The 22,027-nt window shown below is 37.9% G+C and overlaps 1 protein-coding gene across 6 annotated transcripts in view; it reads left to right on the top strand.

The window, feature by feature from the left end:
* The window catches only part of smc4 (structural maintenance of chromosomes 4), a 33,146-nt gene extending 11,819 nt beyond the window's left edge, over positions 1-21,327 (top strand). For 2 of the 6 annotated variants that reach the window (XM_032546156.1, XM_032546157.1), the window contains exons 2-23: positions 745-935; positions 1,558-1,749; positions 2,808-2,984; positions 5,186-5,350; positions 5,721-5,848; positions 6,030-6,170; positions 6,586-6,736; positions 11,037-11,201; positions 11,345-11,578; positions 12,115-12,300; positions 12,423-12,584; positions 12,700-12,925; positions 14,301-14,377; positions 16,304-16,456; positions 16,617-16,743; positions 16,980-17,169; positions 18,854-18,998; positions 19,129-19,302; positions 19,398-19,580; positions 20,269-20,501; positions 20,625-20,808; positions 21,045-21,327. In XM_032546156.1, coding sequence (XP_032402047.1) covers positions 745-935; positions 1,558-1,749; positions 2,808-2,984; positions 5,186-5,350; positions 5,721-5,848; positions 6,030-6,170; positions 6,586-6,736; positions 11,037-11,201; positions 11,345-11,578; positions 12,115-12,300; positions 12,423-12,584; positions 12,700-12,925; positions 14,301-14,377; positions 16,304-16,456; positions 16,617-16,743; positions 16,980-17,169; positions 18,854-18,998; positions 19,129-19,302; positions 19,398-19,580; positions 20,269-20,501; positions 20,625-20,808; positions 21,045-21,209 — 3,749 coding nt within the window. In that variant the 3' untranslated portion in view covers positions 21,210-21,327. Of the gene's footprint in view, positions 1-744; positions 936-1,557; positions 1,750-2,807; positions 2,985-3,245; positions 3,266-5,185; positions 5,351-5,720; positions 5,849-6,029; positions 6,171-6,585; positions 6,737-11,036; positions 11,202-11,344; positions 11,579-12,114; positions 12,301-12,422; positions 12,585-12,699; positions 12,926-14,300; positions 14,378-16,303; positions 16,457-16,616; positions 16,744-16,979; positions 17,170-18,853; positions 18,999-19,128; positions 19,303-19,397; positions 19,581-20,268; positions 20,502-20,624; positions 20,809-21,044 lie in introns of those variants that run through there. The other 4 variants (XM_032546155.1, XM_032546154.1, XM_032546158.1 and 1 more) reach the window with 3 other exon arrangements.
* Positions 21,328-22,027: the final 700 nt, after the last annotated feature.

Here is a 22,027-nt window from a genome sequence, read left to right as displayed (position 1 = left end):
TGTTTTTTGTTTTTGTTTTTTTTCGTTTTATATCAAGTAAAAAAAAAATTGTATCAACATCAGCTCATTTCGGTGTTGCTTTTGGAAAGTTCTAGTTAGGATGGGTGAAAATGCTTAACTCTGTGCCTGTTTGCTTGTGTTCGAGTCACAAACATCGACTCATTTTGCTTGTTTATGCTTATGTGAGCACAAAAGATTTTTTTTTTTTTTTTTTTGGACAGGTCGTTGAGGCTTGCTCTGGTGGCAACATAATGGTTTGAACGATATTGTTACCTCCCAAAAGAGGACTTCTGTTTGTTTTGGTGTTTTTTTTTTTATTTATTTCAGTCAGAAATGACTCGAGCTGTGACGTTTTTGATCGGGACACACTTTAGTTATTCATCATCGACCGAGTGACTGTGGCGCATCTACTCCGGTATCAACGCTTGTCGTGGGGAGCGTTTGTGTATTAATGTGGGTTCATGGTCTTTTCTGTGTTTTTTTTATTTTTTTTTTCGCCTTGCGTTTAATTTCAGAACAAAGGAAAATAAGCCCTGTCAACTTTCTCTCTTCGGTCGTTGTTTCACTCGAGACTTGCTGCGTGTGTTGTGTTTGTTTGTTTTATTTGTGTGTGTGTGTGTATGCGCGCTCCTCCACCCCTCCCCCAGTCACCCACCCCACCACCCCTCTTCTCTCTCTCCACCAACACCACCTGAAGCGACTCGCACCAGAAGAATAAAAAGTTGTACTTTTGTTGTGCCACAGATCCGTCTCAGGGGGAAGCTACTGAGGCGGTTGATAGTCGAAGTTTGGAGGAGATTCTCGGCAGCATCCCTCCACCTCCGCCCCCAGCAATGACCAATGAACCGGGCGCTCCTCGCCTGATGATCACACATTTAGTTAATCGCAACTTTAAGTCTTATGCAGGGGAGCAGATTCTGGGGCCTTTTCACAAGGTATGACCAAACATGGATGTGAAGCTTTTTTTTTTTTTTTTTTTTTTTGTATGTCTTGCAGGGCAAAACTGCTTTGAATCTGTTTGATAAGATCACTTGTGTTAAGTGTCAACCTTACTGTTTTTGTCTTGGTCTTATTTTATTTCCTGGCTTTTTTTTCTTTTTTTTTTTTTTTTTTAGTTTACCCTGTTGTTGAATACATACAAATATTAAAACACTAGAAAAGGGTGCAGTTTTATAGTGCTTCACAATACTGGAAAAAAAATAAATAAATAAAAAAATAAGTGAGAGGGTCACAATCCTCCATTTTGATTTTGTTAGTGAATCTCTCAACCAGAAGTGATTTATTGCTGTTCCCACAGTTCCGTTTTAATTATGACTTTCTTCAAACCTTTGCCTTTCCACTGTATTTTGCTCACACGGTTTTTGCTCAGGCTGGGTTTTAACACATGAACCCTTAACTACACTCACATGGAATACTTTCAGTATTACAGATGTACTAAGATAAAATGCTACCACACGTCTCTAAAAATACAACCTTTACACTGTTTGTTGTAGATGTTGTGTATCTTCATATAATTGATTCCTTATATTTTTATCTCCTTCCTTACCTGTCTCCCAGCGCTTTTCCTGCATCATTGGTCCCAATGGAAGTGGAAAGTCCAATGTGATAGATTCAATGCTCTTTGTGTTTGGATACAGAGCTCAAAAGATCAGATCGAAAAAGCTCTCAGTGCTGATTCACAGCTCTGATAAACACAAGGATGTGCAAAGCTGTACTGTGGAGGTGCATTTTCAAAAGATTATTGATAAGGTATATTTATCTATATTTCGTTCACACTGAAACAACATACACTCATTTCATACGGTTCAATATTCAGCCCAAACTGAGAAACTCAATCAGGCAGATTTTTTTATTTTTTTAACAGGACTGAAATGATTGTCAGAGTTTTAAAAATATTATTCAGATGTCATAATATAATTGCCACTCATTTGTAACATCAGTGACTAAACACAAACTCACATCAGTCTTGAAAGTTACAGTTTACACCCCCTCATGCTATATTCACCTCACATCGCATTAGTTACTGCCTGAATTACTGCCAATTGTTTTGTTTTTTTAAATTATTTTATCTTATTTAATTTTGAATTAGCAATTTGCTGACACAGCCCAAGTTATTTTACTGCAGTGTAAATATATATGTGACACGAAAGATTCTATTCAGATGACAATTTTCTGCTAAAAAGAAAAACCTAAACAATATTTTTTCCACATTTAAAAATATATATTTTTTTTACCCTGCCTTTGGGTGTGTAAATAATTCTGCCCCTTGCTGACCTTGCATTGAAAAAGAGCATTTTACGTCACTTCACAAGTGTTGTAAAAATCAAATCAAATTGTTAAACTCATGATTTAATTTTCTGGGAGTTCCTCCTCCCACAGAAAAGCTGTTTCTGAAGTAAAAATAATTTTTTTTTAAAGGTGGTGTACACAGCCTGAAATACAAGCTCTGTTTGCAAAAGTAAAGAATTTTTAGGCACGCTGCCAACTCTTTTGTTGTGCATTTGCAATCTCCTCATTTCACTGAACATGTTTAACTTCTCTAAATGTGACAAATTGCACCAATATATTTTTATTAAATTTTTTTAAATTATTTTTCCCCCAACACATTACAGTTGCTTGTTTAGATCTCTGATGTTTTTGGAAGTTTTAAGTCTTAATTGTCTCCAGTGTTCTTCCCTTTGTAACAACCAGTGATTTTTTTTGTGAATGCTGTGAATTGTAAAGCTGGATGTTTAGAGCTGTTTGAGTCTCTCCTAAACTCTTCTGTTCTGCTGCTGTGTCTTCTGCCCCTCCCCCCCCTGAGCCAGGAAGGAGATGACTACGAAGTCGTCCCTAACAGCAAGTTCTATGTTTCCAGGACTGCCAACAGAGACAGTTCCTCTTACTACCATATCGATGGCAAAAAGGCCACTTTCAAAGAAGTTGGCACTTTACTCCGCAGCCACGGTATTGATCTAGACCACAACAGATTTCTGATCTTGCAGGTAATTGTGTTTTTATTATTATTATTATTATTTTTATTTATTTATTTTTTTATCCTTCTTATGACCATCCTTCTGTTTACCAGTCCCTGTGCCTCATCCCATTTCCTGGTGATAGTTTTAAAATATTATTTTATCCCCTGCCTGTCTCTGTGTGTGTGTTTGGGGGGGGGGGAATAACCTGTTGCACTGGAGTTGGAAAGAAGAGGAGAGGAGAGGAGAGTGCTCTGCCATCCCTTAGACTGCTATAGCAGCGCATCATGGTTTGAAACAATGTGAAAAAGGTGCGAACCATTATTTGCTGCTTTAGAATTTTAAGGAAAAGATACGATTTGACCAGATTTGATTTTCCACTATGTGAGGGAGTTTTTGTTTTGGGGGACTGAGCCACCAGTGGAGGACAGGTTGGAGCTTCCCTTTCTCATGTACCTGCCACACTTTAGCAGCACGTAAATATTGGTGTGTGAGGGAAAAAAAAAACCAATATTAGCAGTGCTGCTTCAGGGTGGCAGGGTAAAACACCCTTCCTCTGCCATGGCTCTCATTTTTATTAATTTTTTCTTTATATATATATATATATATATATATTACTCTGACATAAACTGAATTCTTGAAAATAATATTTTCTTGCTTAATTATTTAAATATTTTCCCCATGTGTTGTTTTGCAGTCACCCTAAAAAAGTTCACATGTTACACTCCTACCCCTGCAAAGTGTATTGCATCTGACCTGACTGTTATTACTGATCAACTGAAGGCACATGATTCAAATTTAGTTGCATTTGGTTTCTTTATTTTATTTCAGTGGTGAACTTTTTCCTTTCAATGTGAGCGTGTCCTTTTTCATTCCTCTTGTTTGTTTCTGTCGGTGACACGGCTGCATGACTATGGGTGGAGGTTTAAACTTGGTCTTCAAGGTCACCTCACTTTTCCAGGCTTCTGGTAAATAAGGGGAAGCTGTCTAGTTGGTGCACTGATCAGAGGAGAGGATGATGTGGGGATTCCCCCACCACCCAACTCTTAAGGCTGCTTTTTCTCTCACAGATTAAAACAAGTATTTTATAATACATTCTTAAAAAAAAAAAAATCTTAAAAAAATTGAGACTCTAAAAAGAAGCATTTCACAAAAAAAATCATAAATAATGATATTATTAATTGACGTGTGATTTACAATAAATAAAAATAAATGCACATGTCCACTTGAATAGAGTTGCAATGGAGAGCTGAGGATGTGTGTGTGTGTGTGTGTGTGTGTGGTTTTAGAGATATCAGTTTTGTTTAAGTGGCTCTCATTTTTAGAGCTGCACCAATTAGCCAGGGAATGGAATTGGGCAAATATTTTTGTTGCTTGGTCCCGTTCTTTGACTGGCTGCTAAAATACAGAATTTCTTTTTCTTTTTTTATAATTAATTTATTTTTCTCATATATTTTTAGAATGCATCAGAAATAAAGAAATCTCCCTTATTTGGTCTATAAACAATTCCACCAATTGCATATATGTTGAAAAAAATTTTTTTTTTAGGTTGATTTAAAATATAAGGTTAGAGAAATGCATGCTTTGACACATGAATTGAGATAATCGTGTAACTCATTTTGTTAGTTTTGAAGCTATTTCCAATTATCAGAAAGCTTTGAGCACATCTTTTGTCTCTTCTGTGTGATATTCCTCAGAATAAGATGAATCAGACTCGCAGGCCAGAGCTTTTAATAAACCAAAAATCGTCATCGGCGAGGAAAAGCCAGATCGGTGCATCGCTATTTATTTTTGCAAGAACAATATCTGTTTTTATGACAATTTAAGTGACTTTTCCAGTCATCACTGGAAATTATTATTGGTGGGTTGCTGTGATATTTTAGCAGAAATAACGGCATATTTTTTGTTCCACAAATGTAACCATGTAACTTACCCCTTCACAGTTGGAGATTTTCAGTGACAGGATTTTTCATTTATTTATTTAAAAAAAAATGTGGAATCAGGTCGTCTTTCTGTGCTGTGTAATGTTATTTACACTTTTGTGTACTCTGTTTAAAATTTTGTGTGAGAGAGAGTTGTCTCTCTGTCTTAAAAATCATTCTTTTAAAAAAAAGATCGGTGTATGTTTTTTAAAAAAAAATTATTATTATTTTAATTTTAGTGATTTTTATGCAGCCCTACTGTGAATCCGTGTGCGCCTTTTCCAATCTGCTCTTGTGGGCTGTGTGTAGGGTGAGGTGGAGCAGATTGCCATGATGAAGCCTAAGGGTCAGACGGAGCATGATGAGGGGATGCTGGAGTACTTGGAGGACATCATCGGTTCATGCCGTCTCAAAGAACCGATCCAAACTCTTTCTCGCCGCATCGAGCTGCTCAATGAGCAAAGGGGAGAAAAGGTACATACACTTGCGAGGGGTGTAAAACTGCATAGTCGGGCGTTAGAGGTGAACAAATGAGATAATAAATGTGGAAATAAATATAAAGGCACTTTGTTTTGTGAGATGACCCTCTCACTCATTTTGACATTCAGATATAAAGTATTACTCAAAAGTTAAATTACACCTACTCATAAATGAGTCATTTATTGAATTTAATTTATATTCTGCTTGCACCTAATTATTTTTATGTCTCTCTGGTATAGTTTCTGCTAGCCTAATTTCATTAGACCGCAGAATTGAGGATTTTTCTCATTTATTTTTTTAACTTTTGTCTAGAAATTAAAGTATCAGTTGTTTTTTTGTTGTTTTTTTTCTTGTTCTGTCCTAGCTGAATAGAGTTAAGCTGGTGGAAAAGGAGAAAAATGCTTTGGAGGGGGAAAAGAATAAAGCAGTGGAGTTCCTCACCTTGGAGAACGACATCTTCAAACACAAGAGCCAGCTCCACCAGTACTATGTGTGAGTACACCAGCAGCACCTCTGTGCTCCAGTCAGGACAAAATATGACAAAAAGAAGGACCAACAAGAGCTCTGCGGGACGCTTCGCTGATATCTTACCATTATGAAGTGTATAAATAGAAAAAAAAATTATTATTGCATAATTTGATTGTTTTTTTTTTTTTTAATGTTTTTTCTTTAGTCATGATCTACAAAAACGTGTGACTGATAAAGAACAGGAAAAGCTAAAGATTTTGGAGGAAACCAAGGAGCTCACTGAAAAAAATGCAAAGATATCAGAAGAGATGGAAAAAATGAACCAAGAGCTCCAAAATGTGGAAAAGTAAGAAATCTGCTTTTCTTGAACTTGTTTCCTCTGTTACTAATGTAACCTGGTTTGTGTACTAAGTAACATTTCTGTCAATGTAGGTTTTTATTTGCTTGTTCAGACATTTAGAGGAATTTATCAGCACTTTGAGTTTCTAATCTATGTGAAATTAGTTATTTGTAAATTAGTTGGCTTTGAAAAAGAGTAGAAACATGACAGAGTTTCATGTACTGTTATTCTCTTAAAGGAACCTTTTTACTAAAAAAAAAAAAAAAAAATTGTTACAGAAACTAACTGTTGTTCCCCGCCTGGCCCCCCCCCATTTATTAGTGTTTTTTTTTTAAGGATTGCTTTTGATAGATTTTCTTCCCCCCATAAAACTGATTAGAATTTAATTCTTTAAAAAAAAAAAATGCTTTTCCTCCACCAGGAAAAAAAATAAGATCAACAAGTATATAGAGACCCAGAAGGGAAAGTTCACCCAGCTGGACCTGCAGGATGTTGAAGTGCGTGAGAAGATTAAACACTCAAAGAGCAAGAACAAGGCACTGCAGAAGCAGCTGGAAAAAGACCAGAAAAAGGTGTGTTGGCCTTTAGGTTGCAGCGGATCCACTGTAGCATGCAGTTCAATGACTTTATCTCACTTGGTTTTAGTGTTTGCTGCTCTGGAATAGATAAGTTGTGTCACTCTGACAATATCACTGTAGGCAGCACAGTTCAGAGGCACACAGATACTGGATCTGACAGAGGTGTGTAATTTTAGCCTTTTGTTTTCTAAATTTACCCCACACATTTAATTAAAAAAGTAATGCTGAGACAGCCCTGGCATTACTGGGGTTGGTATGTGTGTTTTTGGTTGTGGCCTATGGAAGAAATAAAATAAATTTTAAAAATGTGTCAGAAATGAAGCCACGGGGATTTTGGTGTTTGCTGTTTTTGTTGCTCAGATGTAGTGAAATAGCTTGTTTGGAGGGGGATTGTATTGCCCCTAATGAGACATACAACTGTCAGTCCTTTTTATTTATTAAGACTTTTTTTAATTATAAATAATTTGTTTTGTATATATTTTTTTAGGCTGAATCAAGTTCTCTTTAAGGAAAAAATATTTCTTAACGCACTTGAAAAATACAATTTTACTAAGTATTTTCAGTCTGGCTTCTAGTACGTATATCTTGGTACACCTAAAATAAGTCAAAACCTACTTACAAGTAACTTTCCAGCAAGATATAGGATCTTGTTTTAAGTCAGTAATTCTGACTTTCAATAGAGATGAAAAAGTACCAGTTTGTCTGGCAGATTATTTCATTGATTACATGGGTGGAAATGTGTTATACATTAAATAATCTGCTAGTGGAACTTTTTTCTTTTATATCAATATTAAGGAATTATTACTTATTTTTTCAAGACAAGCTCCTAAGTTAGCTGTAAGTTTGCTTTGACTTATTTTATGTGTACGAAGATGTTTATACCAGAATCTACACCAAAGTTACTTATTAGGATTTAGTGTTTTTGCAGTGTGGTATTTTTATTTTATTTTTTGTGAAAACTTGTGCTTCTGAAGAGATACAAATTGATATTAAAAAAAAGCCTTTTTAATAGCTTTTTTATGACAGTATTTTGTCTGACTGCATGTTGATTACGATACCCCCCCCCCCCCCCCCCCCCCCCCCAAAAAAAAAGCAAAATGGGAGCTTTTCTTGTCTTAAAATATGGATATTTTTACTCATGAATATTTGCATCAAGGAATGGTTCCTTTTTATCAATTACAGTAATGGTGAAACAAGTACTGTACAAATAATTCCTTACTTGGAAAATTTTCTTTCCAGCAGTGTTTGAAAAAAAGATGTTTTATATGGTTTTTGTGATTTCATTAAAGTGATATTATCAGTGGAATAAAAATAAAAACTAATGTGAAACTGTCAACGAGTTATCAGACACTAGGGGGCTGCGAAGCTGCACAGAGTGAATCTGGGTGTGTGCTTTGCTCAACTATTTTTGTCCTGATGGATTAAACTGCCGATCCTTTTATTTTTGCAACATAGCTGATCCAAATCATTTGTTCAGGGACGTATGGCTGACGTTTTCTCCCAGCTCTGAGGGCCTTTTCTCCTGGAACTCTGCTGGTCAGAGGGGGAGCTGGGCAGAGGCAGCCTGACCTCTGGGGAGCAGTGTTCTGCTGTGTGGTAGTCAACTATGGCCTGGCTTGTGTAACACGTCCAGCAGCCACATTCACATTTCACCCGCAGTTAACCCTACACAACATAAACTATATATTCAGATGCCAATTCTTGCTTTGTTTCAGCTCTGCCAAAATGCAGACTGTTGTGGCAGTCTTAACCAGGGCTTGTTTGGTCTTCGTGTGCTTATATTTGATTACATGTGTGCTCTCGGTCTGCTTTAGAATGCATTGTGTAGTAGCTGGTAATTTACACAGATTTTTTTTGTGTGTGTGTGTGTCTGTTTTGTGTGTTTTTTTTTTTTTTTTTTCCTTTCCCCTCCCAACGGGACCTCCTCCTATCAAATTTATTCCAGGTCTTACACCACATGAATAAATGGAGCATCATATCCTGTGGTTTGCTTGCTTAATGGTCCGAATTGTGATCCACAGACAATTAAACACACTCCTGATCATGTTTCTTAGAAATAACACTTTCACAACAGGTAGTAATCTGAGCTTTATGTATTTGAGTTATTAAAATGGGATGTTCTGACTTTAGTCAGTTCTACTACAGGCAAAGACTTAAATTAAATCCTAACACAATTAAATGAGGTTGTGGTGTTGCTTCCCTTTGTTCTTTTTCCTTTTTTTTCTTTTCATGTGTAACAATAGAAGTGCGATCAAAGAATATATATATATATATGTGTGTGTGTGAGTCAAATATTAGTTTTTAAATTTTGAGTGTACTTTTGATATAAAGGTCTTCAAAGTATCCAAATTGATTCTTCTAATATTTATTACGTTTTTATTTTCATTCTGGCTTTCTTATTTATAGCAGCTCTGAGTATACGTTTACAGACTGCACTTGTTGTATGACTAAATTCTTAATTTCTTGCTTATTTTTGCCTCAGGCATCGTCCGAAGTGAAGAGGGGAAAAGGGTTGTCATCATAGTTGCAAGATCAAAATGAGTCATCACGACTCTTGGAAACCTCAAAGTGTAAATGCGCAAATTAGTGGCCTGGTTTCAAATTTTATCTCATTAAAGTCAAAACAAGCTTGGAAATGAATTTTTGTTATTATTAAAAAAATTTTGTAATTAAAGCTAACGGATGAAAAAGAGGAATTACATCCATCTTATCTTCTTAGACCTAAAGGTCTGTACTAGCTTTACATCTATTCAGTTTCTTATTTATGTTGTCCATCAGCACTGTACTTTAAAGTATTTTCACATTAGGTGGACATTTTCTTGCTTTTGGAAGCCGAGAACAGTATTATATATTTCCATCATATACAGATTATCGTCGCCTGTGCTTTTTATTTTTTTATACCTTTTTCCCCTCTTTGAGCTGAAGTTGCATACATCGTATCTACTAACTACTAAACACCCTTTGTAGGTTTTGCATCATAACGGCAGCAAATGTGTGTATTCAGTAGACTACAAAATGCATAGGTAGGTAACCATGGAGATGACAGACGCAGTGCAATGTGTGTTAAAATCTGAGGTGATGTGCTCCATGGATTACAGTTTGTTGATGAGACGTTATATGCATCACAATAATATATAGGTTATCATTTCATTTATTTTAGCACTTCAACAAAACAAAAAACACCTAATTATTTTTCTTTGACAGTTAAATTATTTAATAAAGAATCGTGGGTCTGCTGTGGCGTAATGGAAGCCCAGGTCGCTTTAGTAGCCGCCTTTAGCTCGCCTCCATTGTTGGCTCTTCCTGTTGACAGTACTTTAAGCTCTCTGTGGTTCAGATCGGGTGAATTTGCTGGTGGTTAATCATGGTTGTACCATGGTCAATAGACTGGAACCTTTGGCAGTGTTGGCAGGTGCCAAAGCCTGCTAGAGAATGAAATGTGCATCTCCATAAAGCTTGTCAGCAGAGGGAAGCGTGATGTGCTCTAACATTTCTGGATGGACTGCTACGCTGATGATGGCCTTGATGAAACCCCGTGGACAAACGGCAGAAGGCGACCTGGCACCCCAAATCGACACAGACTGTAGAAACATCAAGCAACACGGCTTATGTGCCTCACCTCTCTTCTTCCAGACTCTTGGAGCTTGACCTCTCAAAGTTCAAAATTCACTTTGATGAAATAAGAACTTTTGAGCACTGAGCAGCAGTCTAGTCCTTTTTTTTCTTCTGCTTCTTCTTTCTTATCCCAGGTAACACGCTTCTAACGTTGCTTTCCAAACCTTGTCAGGTTCCACCAAACTCTTGAATGGGCTTTTGTTCACAGTCCTTACAAGACAGCAGTTTTTCCTGTTACTTTTGCACATTTTTGTACCACACGTATTTCTCTCAACTTGCCATTGCTTTGATACAGTAATATGAAGAGACGAGTTCTTCAGCAGGAACTTGTGGCTTACCTACTTGTTGAAGGTGTGAAAACTCACTGGACAACTTTCAAGTCGAGTCTTTTTAGATGATTACATAGGCTGTAACATTTCTGTATTGAATTTCTTTCTCATTCGACTTATATATATATATATATATATATATTTATTTTAAAATAAAACTCAAAATTTGTGAGACTTATTTTAGGATTTTCACTAGTTACAAACAAGAATTAACAGAAAAAATGGCCTGAATCATAATATTCACTGCTTAATCAACGGATACTCACATTTTGAATTGAGAAAACTGTAAAATTGGCTCAGTCTACTTTAGTTTTAACCGTTCTTTATTTGTTGTTTGGATCATTATTCAGCTGGAGGAAGTGCGAGGCATACCAGCCAGCAGTGAACAAGCCATCTCTGAAGCGACGGCCCAAAAAGAAGACCTGGAGAAGCAGAAAGCGAAAGAAGAAGAAAAACTGAAAGTAGTGATGGAAAGTCTGAAGGAAGAGACGAGCGGCTTGCAACAGGACAAAGAGGTGTGTGGGCGTAGTTGCAGATGTGCTGACGACTTGGCTGAGGTTCCAGATTAGCCCTGCGTTATTATCTGTTAAATGAAGCCTTCAATTGTTCTTATATATATATATATTTTTTTTTTTTAAACACCGCTCTTACTTCCCAGAAAAAAGAGAAAGAGCTCATGGAACTCAGCAAGGCCGTCAACGAGACCCGCTCTCAAATGGACATCGCTCAGTCCGAGCTCGACATCTACCTTAGCCGCCACAAAACGGCTCTGACTCAGCTGAACGCGGCTAAGCAAATGCTCCAGACGACCTCGGACACTCTGCAAGAGCGCCGGCCCGCCATCAAAGACCTGCAGGTCCATATCCCTCAGAAGGAAAAGGAGCTCAAAAAGGTAAAACGATCAACGGAGAAAAGCCAAAATCAGCGTGAAGTCTTAAAATCATGTATCTAAAATCAAGACCTCAAAATATTTTAAATTCATTACAAAAAATGTAAGTTGACTTTAAATAAGTTGATCACAGATCTTAAATTTTGTCATGGCAGCACTATTTAATCTTTATTCATTGTATTTTTTTTCCCCCTTGCTTGACATTTTTGTTCCATTCTGTGACTTGAGTCGTTTGAGGCTGCCGCTAATATACCGTTGCTAGCTAGCTTTTTTGTGTCTATCATGGGAAAGTGTAAGTTTGTTCTGTTTGCAGGACAGGATTCATCTTCACCTCTGTTGCCAGCCCCTGCTGTGTGTGCATTTTGTTCCCAAAACCTTGGCACTACTTCGATATAAAACATGCTTTTTTTTTTTTTTGTACATTCCTGTCTTAAATTTCTGTCACACTAGTCTTAAGAAAGCCTTAAATTTGAGTTGGTGAAGCCTGCAGGAACCCTGAGAGAGCTTCTGTTTTACTTACTCTCCGTGTTTCACTACAGGACCAGGAAGAGTTGGAACAGCTGCTGAAGGTGGATAATGACACCAGGCACGTGGTGAGAGAACTGCAGCAAAAGGTGGACGAAGCCAAGAGCTCCCTGTCCTCCAATCGCAGTCGAGGAAAAGTCTTGGACGCTCTGATGCAGCTCAAGAAGAGCGGCAAGATCCCTGGAATCTACGGAAGATTGGTAAAAACCTGTTTACACTTTACAGAAAACCTTTTCATTTGTTTATATTTTTTGTCATTATTCCTACATCTGTTTTTCATAATCATAATGTAGGGTTTTAAACGTGTGTTTGGCGCTCATAGGGAGATCTTGGAGCCATAGATGAAAAGTACGATGTGGCCGTTTCATCTTGCTGCGGCGCTCTGGACAACATCGTGGTGGATACGATCGACACGGCTCAGAAATGCGTCACTTTCCTCAAAGAGCAGAATATCGGCGTCGCCACTTTCATCGGCCTTGACAAGGTAATGTAACCCTTAGAAACTTCAGTCAGTGTACCTTTAAGATTCTATAAACTTAAACAGGGTTTTGGTTCTCCTTTTGACTGCTTTTTGAAAAAAAAAATAAAAAATGATTTAGATGAAGGTCTGGGAGAAGAACATGACTTCCATTCGAACGCCAGAAAACAGCCCCCGCCTCTTCGACATGGTGCGAGTAAACGATGAGAGGGTCAGACCGGCGTTCTACTTCGCCCTGAGGGACACCCTGGTCGCTCAAGACATGGAGCAGGCCACCAGGATGGCCTTTCAGAAGGACAAACGCTGGAGGGTGGTCACCCTGAAGGGGCAGATAATTGAAATGGCAGGTTGGTGATATTCGTCACTCTTACGTGGATTCCTGTCCTGCTTTATTCATTTTTTTATTTTTATTTTTTTGGGTCAATTTCTAACCACAACTGGTACTGGTGTTAAAAAATGTTAAAAGTTGACAGGAAATAAAAAAAACCACTATTGACAATACCTAAACACACAACTGTAGTGTCATAAAAAAAGGCAAACAAAAAATAAATGATCTCAATTAAGCAATCAGTCAGAACATAAAGCATATACATCGACATGCAATATTGACTTAGGCATTTTTTTATGTTTTAATATTAAATGTATCTATAAATTTCTCCAATGTTTACACCAAGATTCTATGGGGAAAATTTTTTTCTGTCCCTGTATTTATTTTTTTTACTATTTATATTTAATTCTTTTGGTATGAGTTCTTACTTCTAGCTTGTTTACCGCCAGGACATGAATCGGTTACCGGCGGTGAGGGCGCTTATTAAGTTTCCAAGATAAAAAGAGCAGAAATTGTTTTTGACTAAAACGTGAGTCTAGTTTTTCTTACAACTTCAACCTTTTCTGATTAAAACAACTGAACAGTTCCCGGAGCTGTGTTCGTGATTCTCCTGAGCCTACGTACATTCTCTTCAACAACACTCAAAGTCTGAGTGACCTCCCTGCTTTTATTTAATTAGGGAATGATAAAAAGATCCGATTATATCTTTTGGTGTAAATTCTAATGGCCCGAGCTCAATTCAGTTGATTCACAAAAAGTTAATGTGATGAGGTATGATTGTACATCACTGTATTTTATTTCATAATGGGGCTTTTATATGTTTGTAGCTTATTTTACAGTCAGGAGTGGAAGGCTTTAAATCAAGGCTGTAATCAGAGTATCAATTACTGTGTTCTAAAAAGAATTACATAATATATGAAAGTCAGTATGAAATTGTAGAAAAAGAGTTGCAGAATATAAACTATTTTTTTTGGTGCAAACTACATCATAATAATTTAAATAGAAATGGATATGCTAACTTTTTCACATGAACTATCTGAAGTATTTCATCTGAAAGTATTTGCTCCATATTTTTGGTGTAATGTTAGCATGGCAGTTTAACTAAAGCATATTCACCCTGATGATCAAACCAAAACAACTTGAGTCCCCTTGTCTTTGTAATTATAACTTCTTAAACTCATGGAACCCATATTCCTTCATCTAGATTATTACTGGATAATATAAATGAACTTTAAATCATTTGTCAAAGCAGCCTTTTGGACCATGACAATGCAAAGTTTTGTCATCTTATTACAGCTTGTCCTTCACAGACTGCGACGGAATAGTTAATAATTAACTCTCAGGCAAAGTTTTCGTTTCTCATTCTTTTTTTTTTTTTTGTTTTTGTTGCACAGGAACAATGACTGGAGGTGGAAGAGTTATGAAAGGCAGGATGGGGTCTTCTATTGGCCAAGAGGTGTCCCAGGACGAGGTTAGTTCAAAACATGCAAATAAATAAAAGTCACATTTTCAACTTAAACATGGCATTTAAAAAAAAAAAAGTAAAGAAGGTAAAAATAAAAAAAACTAACTTTTGAATGGTTTGAATTAGGCCTGTCACGATAGCAAATTTTGCTGAGCGATTAATTGTCTCAAAAATTATTGCGATAAACGATAATATTGTTTGAAGACCTTTTTACACTGATTTAATGGAAATGACATAATAATGCATGCGATTTCCTGCCAAAGATAGATACACTTTATTTTCAAAAGAACACTAAACACTTGAACTGATAAACAAAATAAACAAAACAACCAAAAACGAAAATAAAATGGATTCTCAGTCTCCATTAACAAAAAACTCACTTGAAAAAAAAAACTAAACAACATAAAGTAAAAGTGGAAATAAATACTGCATTCAACCAAAAGAGTGCAGATTATGAAGTCTGTATATTATGTTGCCCTTCAGTAATAATTAGATTTAAATAGAGAAGATGGGCACATCGACTACCTGATGCAATATTTCACACTACATGATTTTTTGCTCCTATTTTTCCCTTTACAACAATCTTAAAACGTTGGTCTTTCTAAGATTGTGTGGTGTGTTACGGTAGATCGTCCTCCGATCTAAATCAGGGTTTTCCCCACTGGGAGCTTTAAAGCAGCCTGTTGAATGTGACAGGCAGCCAATCAGAAAGCGCGGATTCTCCTCCGTGTTTTCTGAGGGGAAATTACGTCCCAAACAGCTGACACGGCGCAACCCGAAGTCCAGCAGACATTGGAGATGATATGTGGAAACAACATTAATGTTAATTCAACATGCAAAGAATATAGAAATGACAAGAGGAGGAGTTGGAGCGAAATTGCTACCGCAGTTGATAAACCCGGTAACTTTTCAGCTGTTCTTCGTTAACGTGGCGTAAATAGGTTCTAATGATTTTCATTCAGTCAGGACTTTACGCTGACACTAGCCACATGCATTGCAGGTAGATTGTAGTAAAGCATTGATTAATGCCTGGTTTTAAAATTAGTTCACTGAACTTGTAGCCATTATTCTGTGCCCATTGTTGGACACCACAGGGCAGGAACCCGATCGAACCTGTCGGCTAATGTGTGGTCTGTCAGGGTTTGAAAATGGGCCGACAATCGGCCGACAGCTCTAAGATCGTGTAGTGTGCGCTGGGCTTTACACTAAGGAAATGAGAAAGGAGGGTCAGTGGAGAGCAACGGAGTTGAGCCTTTTTTCATTCAGTGTCATTAACAGAAAGAGAAAAAGGCCGGAAGAGACGATAATGCCGATAATTAAAATGACGTCGATAGTTTTAATTTATCGTACGATTAATCGATTTATCGTTTATCGCGACAGGCCTAGTTTGAATTATTTCTGATCCTGATTTTGAATGAAGTCCAGTTTCCTCTCCCTAAAGACCATGGGAATGACGGAGAAAATGTTGGGAGGTTTTTAATAGAATTTGTTGTAGTTGTTTCAAATCTAAAGAGAAATAAAGGCATAATGTTATCTCCATTTATTTATTTATTTATTTTATACATCAAAGTACATGCTGTTGGTTGTATTTATAGTTTGAAAATATTGGGATTTAATTCAATCAGAAGCTGGCCGTTAAACTCTTTTATTATTGACTTTCCATCTTATTCAACTGATTAATGTATATTGTGAATTTTACTATGCAAAGAAAGATTTTTTTTTTTTAAATTGTGTCATTTGCTTTCCTTTTTTTCTCTATTAGCATCTAGAACGACACATTAGTAACACTGTGCTCTTTTCACTCGTCTACAAGTTAAATGGTGTAAGCGTCACAAACGAGTCCAACCGGGCAGCTTAAGTGCTCATTCGACGCGTGTACCAAGTGTGTCCTCCATCACAACAAAACTTAATTTTCCATGTGTGCTTTTACAGCTCGACCGTATGGAGAGCAAGCTGAATGAGAAAGTGTCAAAGCTGCACGGCTGCCAGGAGAGACGGCTGCAGTTGGAGGAGAGCGTCCAGCGCCTGCAGCCTCAGCTCAGAGAGATGAAGAACACTCTGGAAAAATACACAAACAGCATGAGCGTATGACACTTTATGCTCCGCTTGCCTCCTTGTTTGTGCTTCATTTATGCTTCAAATGATATCAGTTGCCTATATCCAGGCTTACAAATGAGCAGTTTTTTTTTACCTAATTAAAGAAGTTTTATTTATTTCTCCCCCCCCCCCTTTCTTCCACCCTCAGAGTCTGGCTGACCAGGAGACTCACTTGAAACTTCAGATTAAGGAGCTTGAAGCCAACGTGCTGGCAGCTGCCCCAGACAAAGCCAAGCAGAAACAGATGGAGAAGAGCCTGGAGGCATTCAAGAAAGGTAGGAACTTGCATAAACTGTAAAGAGAGGTGCTAATTGTTTTATGTCATTATAGCCTTCCTCATGTCAGATTAAGACTTAACTTCTGGAAAAATACACTCTACCCTTTAGTATATCTTCAATACAGAGTAGATTTTAATTTAAATATATTGCCTTAAGTTTTAATGCCAAAATGTTTCATTTTCTTTTCTTTTCTTTTTTTTTACTTTTTTCCCCCCCTCTTCTCTCTTTATTAGATTTTGAGTCAGCATCCAGTAAGGCCGGAAAGGTGGAAAACGAGGTGAAAAGACTCCACAACTTGATTGTTGACATCAACAGCCACAAACTGAAGGCTCAGCAGGATAAGCTCGACAAGATCAACAAAGAGCTAGACGACTGCTCCTCCATCATCACCAAGGCCAAAGTGGCCATAAAGACGGCTGATCGGTAAGGGATCCTCACTGTGGAAATATTAAAGATGAAACAGTCCGGCTTCTCCCTGCTGGCACTGATGTTGGGTTTTCTTTGAGGTTGGTGATGTCAGTTCTGGTTTTCTGTATAAAGACTGTAATACGTGTCAACTCATTTGTTTAATGCAATCAATCAAATGCAACAATATGTACCATGAAAGAGGAAAAAAAAGATTAGTTGTAGGGTCTATAATAGAGGGATTATCAAAGTAGAGATTCACCTATGTGGTGAATATATATATATATATATATATTTCTCTTTTAACGCTGAAAAATGACACTACTAACATTGCTTCTCTGCTTTATTTAAGCACCCCACCTTCCTGTGCTGCATCACTATTTACTTGCCTCAACAAATACAACATGGCCGCCAGACTTCCTTTCCCAAAAACATGATCCAAACAGCAACATGATGGAAACTAACATTGTTTATGAATGTCGCCCCATTTTCCGCTGTGGGACCAATATGTTAAAAAAATGATTAACATCAGACGATGTTAATGCAGATATGTTGTGCATCAATACATCAAAGTATGACTGCCTAACCTTTATCTGATTTTTATTCAATTCAAAGTCCAGACGATTTGATGGGTTTTCTGGAAGAACGTTTCAGTTTTCTTCATCTTTTAATGACTTCCACACTGAAGAGGGTTATAAAGACCTGGTTGCTTTTATGTCTTAAGACAGAAAGTGGCTCCTAGTGGTGATTTTCTTTTACTTTTCTTTCCCCACATAGAATTTAACCTTGGTAAAATAGAAGTTATTCACGGAGAACCTCAGGCTTTAAGAGACCTCCTAAAGTGACAAAATGTTAAGAATAGTGAGGACTTCTCGTGAGTCTTAAAGATGCAGTAGGTAACTTTTAAACTTTTAAGATATACAAATCTGCACCACACAAGTTCATGTTCCTGTGTGCTTCAAAAATGTCCTGCCTGAGACATTCCCTCGTTTAGCAGACTTGGCTCAAAGGTTTGATGCCGTTTGCCCTTTAATTCGGTTTTGCACAATTTCATCATCAAGACGCACATTACTTCATGCAGTCTAGATTCTATGATTGTTTAATTTCTATTAACTGCTTGTTGTTTTTGTTTTGTGTATCAAACCTGTCACAGTCTAAACTAGACATTATATATTTATCTAAAATAGAATTTGGTCTGATACTTACTTTAAGTCTAAGACAGTGTAATTTGTAATGTAGGATGATTTTTTTCTTTTTTCTTGGCAACACTCCTTACCAGTTAGGTTGGTGGTAATGAATGCTCCATTAAAGTTAAACTAACCCCCAAATCAACTTTTGTTTTTGCTGACAAACTGTCTAAATAGGTTATTTACCATTCTATGGTAACGTTTCTGTACGAATTTGTTTAGTTCGGCATTATTATTTGCCTTAAACCGTCTCACTGCTGGCCTCTTTTGGTCTGGTGGTGCTTAGGCAGTTGAATTTTCCTATTGGTTGCAGCAGTATGGCTTGGTAAAGCTTCGCTTGGATATAAAAGCAAACATATACAATGTTAAAGTGAGCAGCATCGAACCAGAGTAATACAAAAGCCTTGCTTTCTGAAGGCCAATGAAATGATTGTCTGGTGTGATCTTGTCTGCTTTGGCTGTTGCCGTCGACACCACTGGAGAAACGTCTAAATCCTCTTCCGTTTGTCTTCCAGAAACCTGAAAAAGTGTGAGGAGAGCATTGCTCGTGTGCGAGCAGAGCTGGAAGAGAACCAGAAGTTGATGGCTGAGCTCACAGAGCAGCTGAAGAAGCTAGAAGATGAGGCGGGGGAGATCATGAAAGCCTGTCACGAGGCAGAGGTTGCTGCTTGCCATTTACGTTTATTCGTATCAGAACATCTTAAATCTGCTGGGGGAGTGTTTCTCTCTCAGAGGACATCCTTAGCATCAATAAGACTGATTTACTCCTGCTTTGGTTCTGGTTGTGTAGGCCACTCTGCCTGAGGTGCAGGAGCAGTATCAGAACGTTTCCAAGGAGATCAAAGCCCTGCAGCAGCAGGAGCACGCACTGCAAGAAGAGTCGCTCAACGTTCGGCTGACCATCGAGCAGATAGACGCCGCCATCACAAAGCACAACGGCAAGATCAAGTACTGGCAGGATGAGGCGAGTCATATAACTCTAAACCAGTAGACAGCTGGGGAACAACCAGGCTCGCTGAGCTTTGTTGTCTTTAATAATGCCTGTTTTTTGTCTTCCAGAGCACCAAGCTGTCCCTTCACACCATTGAGGGCCAGCCAGCAGAGGAACTCCGTGTCTTTGCCCCTGCTGAGCTGGAAGCCATCTCGGATCCAAACATCCTGGTGAACAAGATCAGCATGCTGGAGAGCCAGTGTAGTCAAATGAAGCCCAATCTAGGAGCCATTGCAGAGTACAAGAAGAAGGTACACACAAACACTACAAGGTGTCCTGGTGGTCTCGGTTGGTGGGGATGAAGGAGGACTCGCTCTCATTCACTGCTGCCCTGAGAGAAAATATATTTCTAGGGTCTCTGCGTGCTTGAAAAGTCTTAACTTCATGCAACTAGTTATAAATCTTAAATTCGTAAGTTGGCTTCAAATATATTAATCACAGGTCTTCAGATTTCAAAATTGGTCTTCAAAATAGTTATAACTATTTAGTGTCGTACATGTTTTTTTTTTTTGTTTGTTTTTTACCTCACTTTGCTCTTCTGTCAGGCAAAGGTTTGAGTCGCTCACAGATGTCTTCATAGCTTTTATTGCCAATATAGCTCTGCTAGCTAGCTTTGTGTGTCTGTCAGGGGCGACTCCAGACACGTGAGCGAGTTAGTTTCAAGTTAGTGTTGAAAACCGACAGCGACAAAAGTTGCGCACTTTGAAATGTGTGTGTCGCATGGCAAGCCGGCATGTGCAGGTTTACGTTTACAAGAGCAAAATTTCACAAGCATGAAAACGACTGGAGAGGAGCGACGAAGCGGACATTTATCACCAGTTGACCGGACATAGTACCATTTTTTAAATTTTTTTTTTTTTTTACACCAAAAGTTAATAGACTTTGTTTTACAAAGGCATAAGATAAACGCGCGTCATCTCCGACGCTTTGTGTCATCAGGAGGAGCTGTACCTGCAGCGCGTCGCCCAGCTGGACGAGATCACAGCGGACAGAGACAGGTTCAAGCACGCCTACGAGGACCTCCGTAAGCAGCGGCTCAACGAGTTCATGACCGGGTTCAACATGATCACCAACAAGCTGAAGGAGAACTACCAGATGCTGACACTAGGTGGGGATGCAGAGCTGGAGCTGGTGGACAGCTTGGATCCGTTCTCTGAGGGAATCATGTTCAGGTAAGGGAGGATTAAAAAAAAAACAGTCAAGACGTTATTGGTGCATGCTGGGATTTATATGTGATGTTACAGCTCTATGTTTGTTATTTATTTGACGTATTCTTTCGTTTTTATTCGTTTTAGTGTTCGTCCACCAAAGAAAAGTTGGAAAAAGATCTTTAACCTGTCAGGAGGGGAGAAGACCCTCAGCTCTCTGGCTCTGGTGTTTGCTCTGCATCACTACAAGCCCACCCCGCTGTACTTCATGGACGAGATCGATGCCGCGCTGGACTTCAAGAACGTCTCCATCGTTGCCTGTTATATTTATGTGAGCACAATTAGGCTGGTAGTTTACTTTAATATTTTTTACAGCTTTTATAATTTGTTCTTGATGGTCGCATCCTAACTTTTTCCTTTTGTGACAAAAATGTCATTGTGTGACTGCAGCAGGACGATCCGTAAGCTTTAAAGTGTGTAAACAGAGAGAATCCCGCCTGCACTAAGAAATTATTCAACAGTAACTTTGTATGCCTAAATAATTAAAACGTGTTTTTCTTTTTGCAGGAACAGACAAAGAACGCTCAGTTCATCATCATCTCCTTGAGGAACAACATGTTTGAGATCGCGGATCGTCTCATCGGCATCTATAAAACACACAACACAACCAAAAGTGTCGGAATCAATCCCAAAACAATCGTGTTCAGGGAACACGATGCCATCACGGCATAAAAAGCCAACTTTGTTATCTTTTAATGTTCTTTCATAAACCATGTAAATATTTGTACTGTTCTTTCCAATAACGTGCTGCTATTTCTTTAATCTGAAAAATAAAGTTTTTTTTTATAAACTTCTTTGTGAAATTATTCTTAAACAAAATGGAAGAACTCGTAAGAACACATTTCCAGCTCTTTAAATCATGTTCAGGGGAAAATCTCCATTTATTGTGAATGCTTTTTACAGTATTGGCTAAATGCTCTTAACATTTCCAGCTATCATGATTTACAATAAACTGAAATGTTACTAAAGGCAAAAAGATATTTTGACCTCTTGAAGTCTGATTCCTCTAACATAACAGTTTATCACTGGTTTGACAGATTCAGAGCAGCTTTTACTGTGCAGTAAGTTTTTTTTTTTATTATAGCTCACTTTAAGGGCTGGAAGTCAGAAATCCACTGGTAGAATATAATTTTTAACCAAATCAATTGTTCAGTGTGTAGGAACTCAAACTGAAATGTAGAACATGCCACCAATGTAAAGCAGATACATGTTGATCACAATAGAAGGGCGATGCAATATCTAGGAAGTGGCTGCAGTTGTAAAATGTTAATGTAGCTACTGTAATGTTCAATTTCTGAAGAAAAAATAAAGATGAATGGCGTGCATGTTAATGGAGAGATTAATTGTAACAATTTTTTAACACGTCTTTAGTTTATTTCTCTCAACCTGGAAAGACGTCTTATACTGGACCGGCGAGATGATCCAAAGGTGTCATTTATGACCTTGCACTAGCTGTCCAGTAGGTGGCACCACATGGTGTGATAGTCTGA

The sequence above is a fragment of the Xiphophorus hellerii genome, chromosome 18 (genome assembly GCF_003331165.1).
Source record: "Xiphophorus hellerii strain 12219 chromosome 18, Xiphophorus_hellerii-4.1, whole genome shotgun sequence".
Classification (NCBI taxonomy): domain Eukaryota; kingdom Metazoa; phylum Chordata; class Actinopteri; order Cyprinodontiformes; family Poeciliidae; genus Xiphophorus; species Xiphophorus hellerii.
Note: the sequence above shows the minus strand (reverse complement) of the source record. Positions and strands in the feature narration are given on the sequence as shown.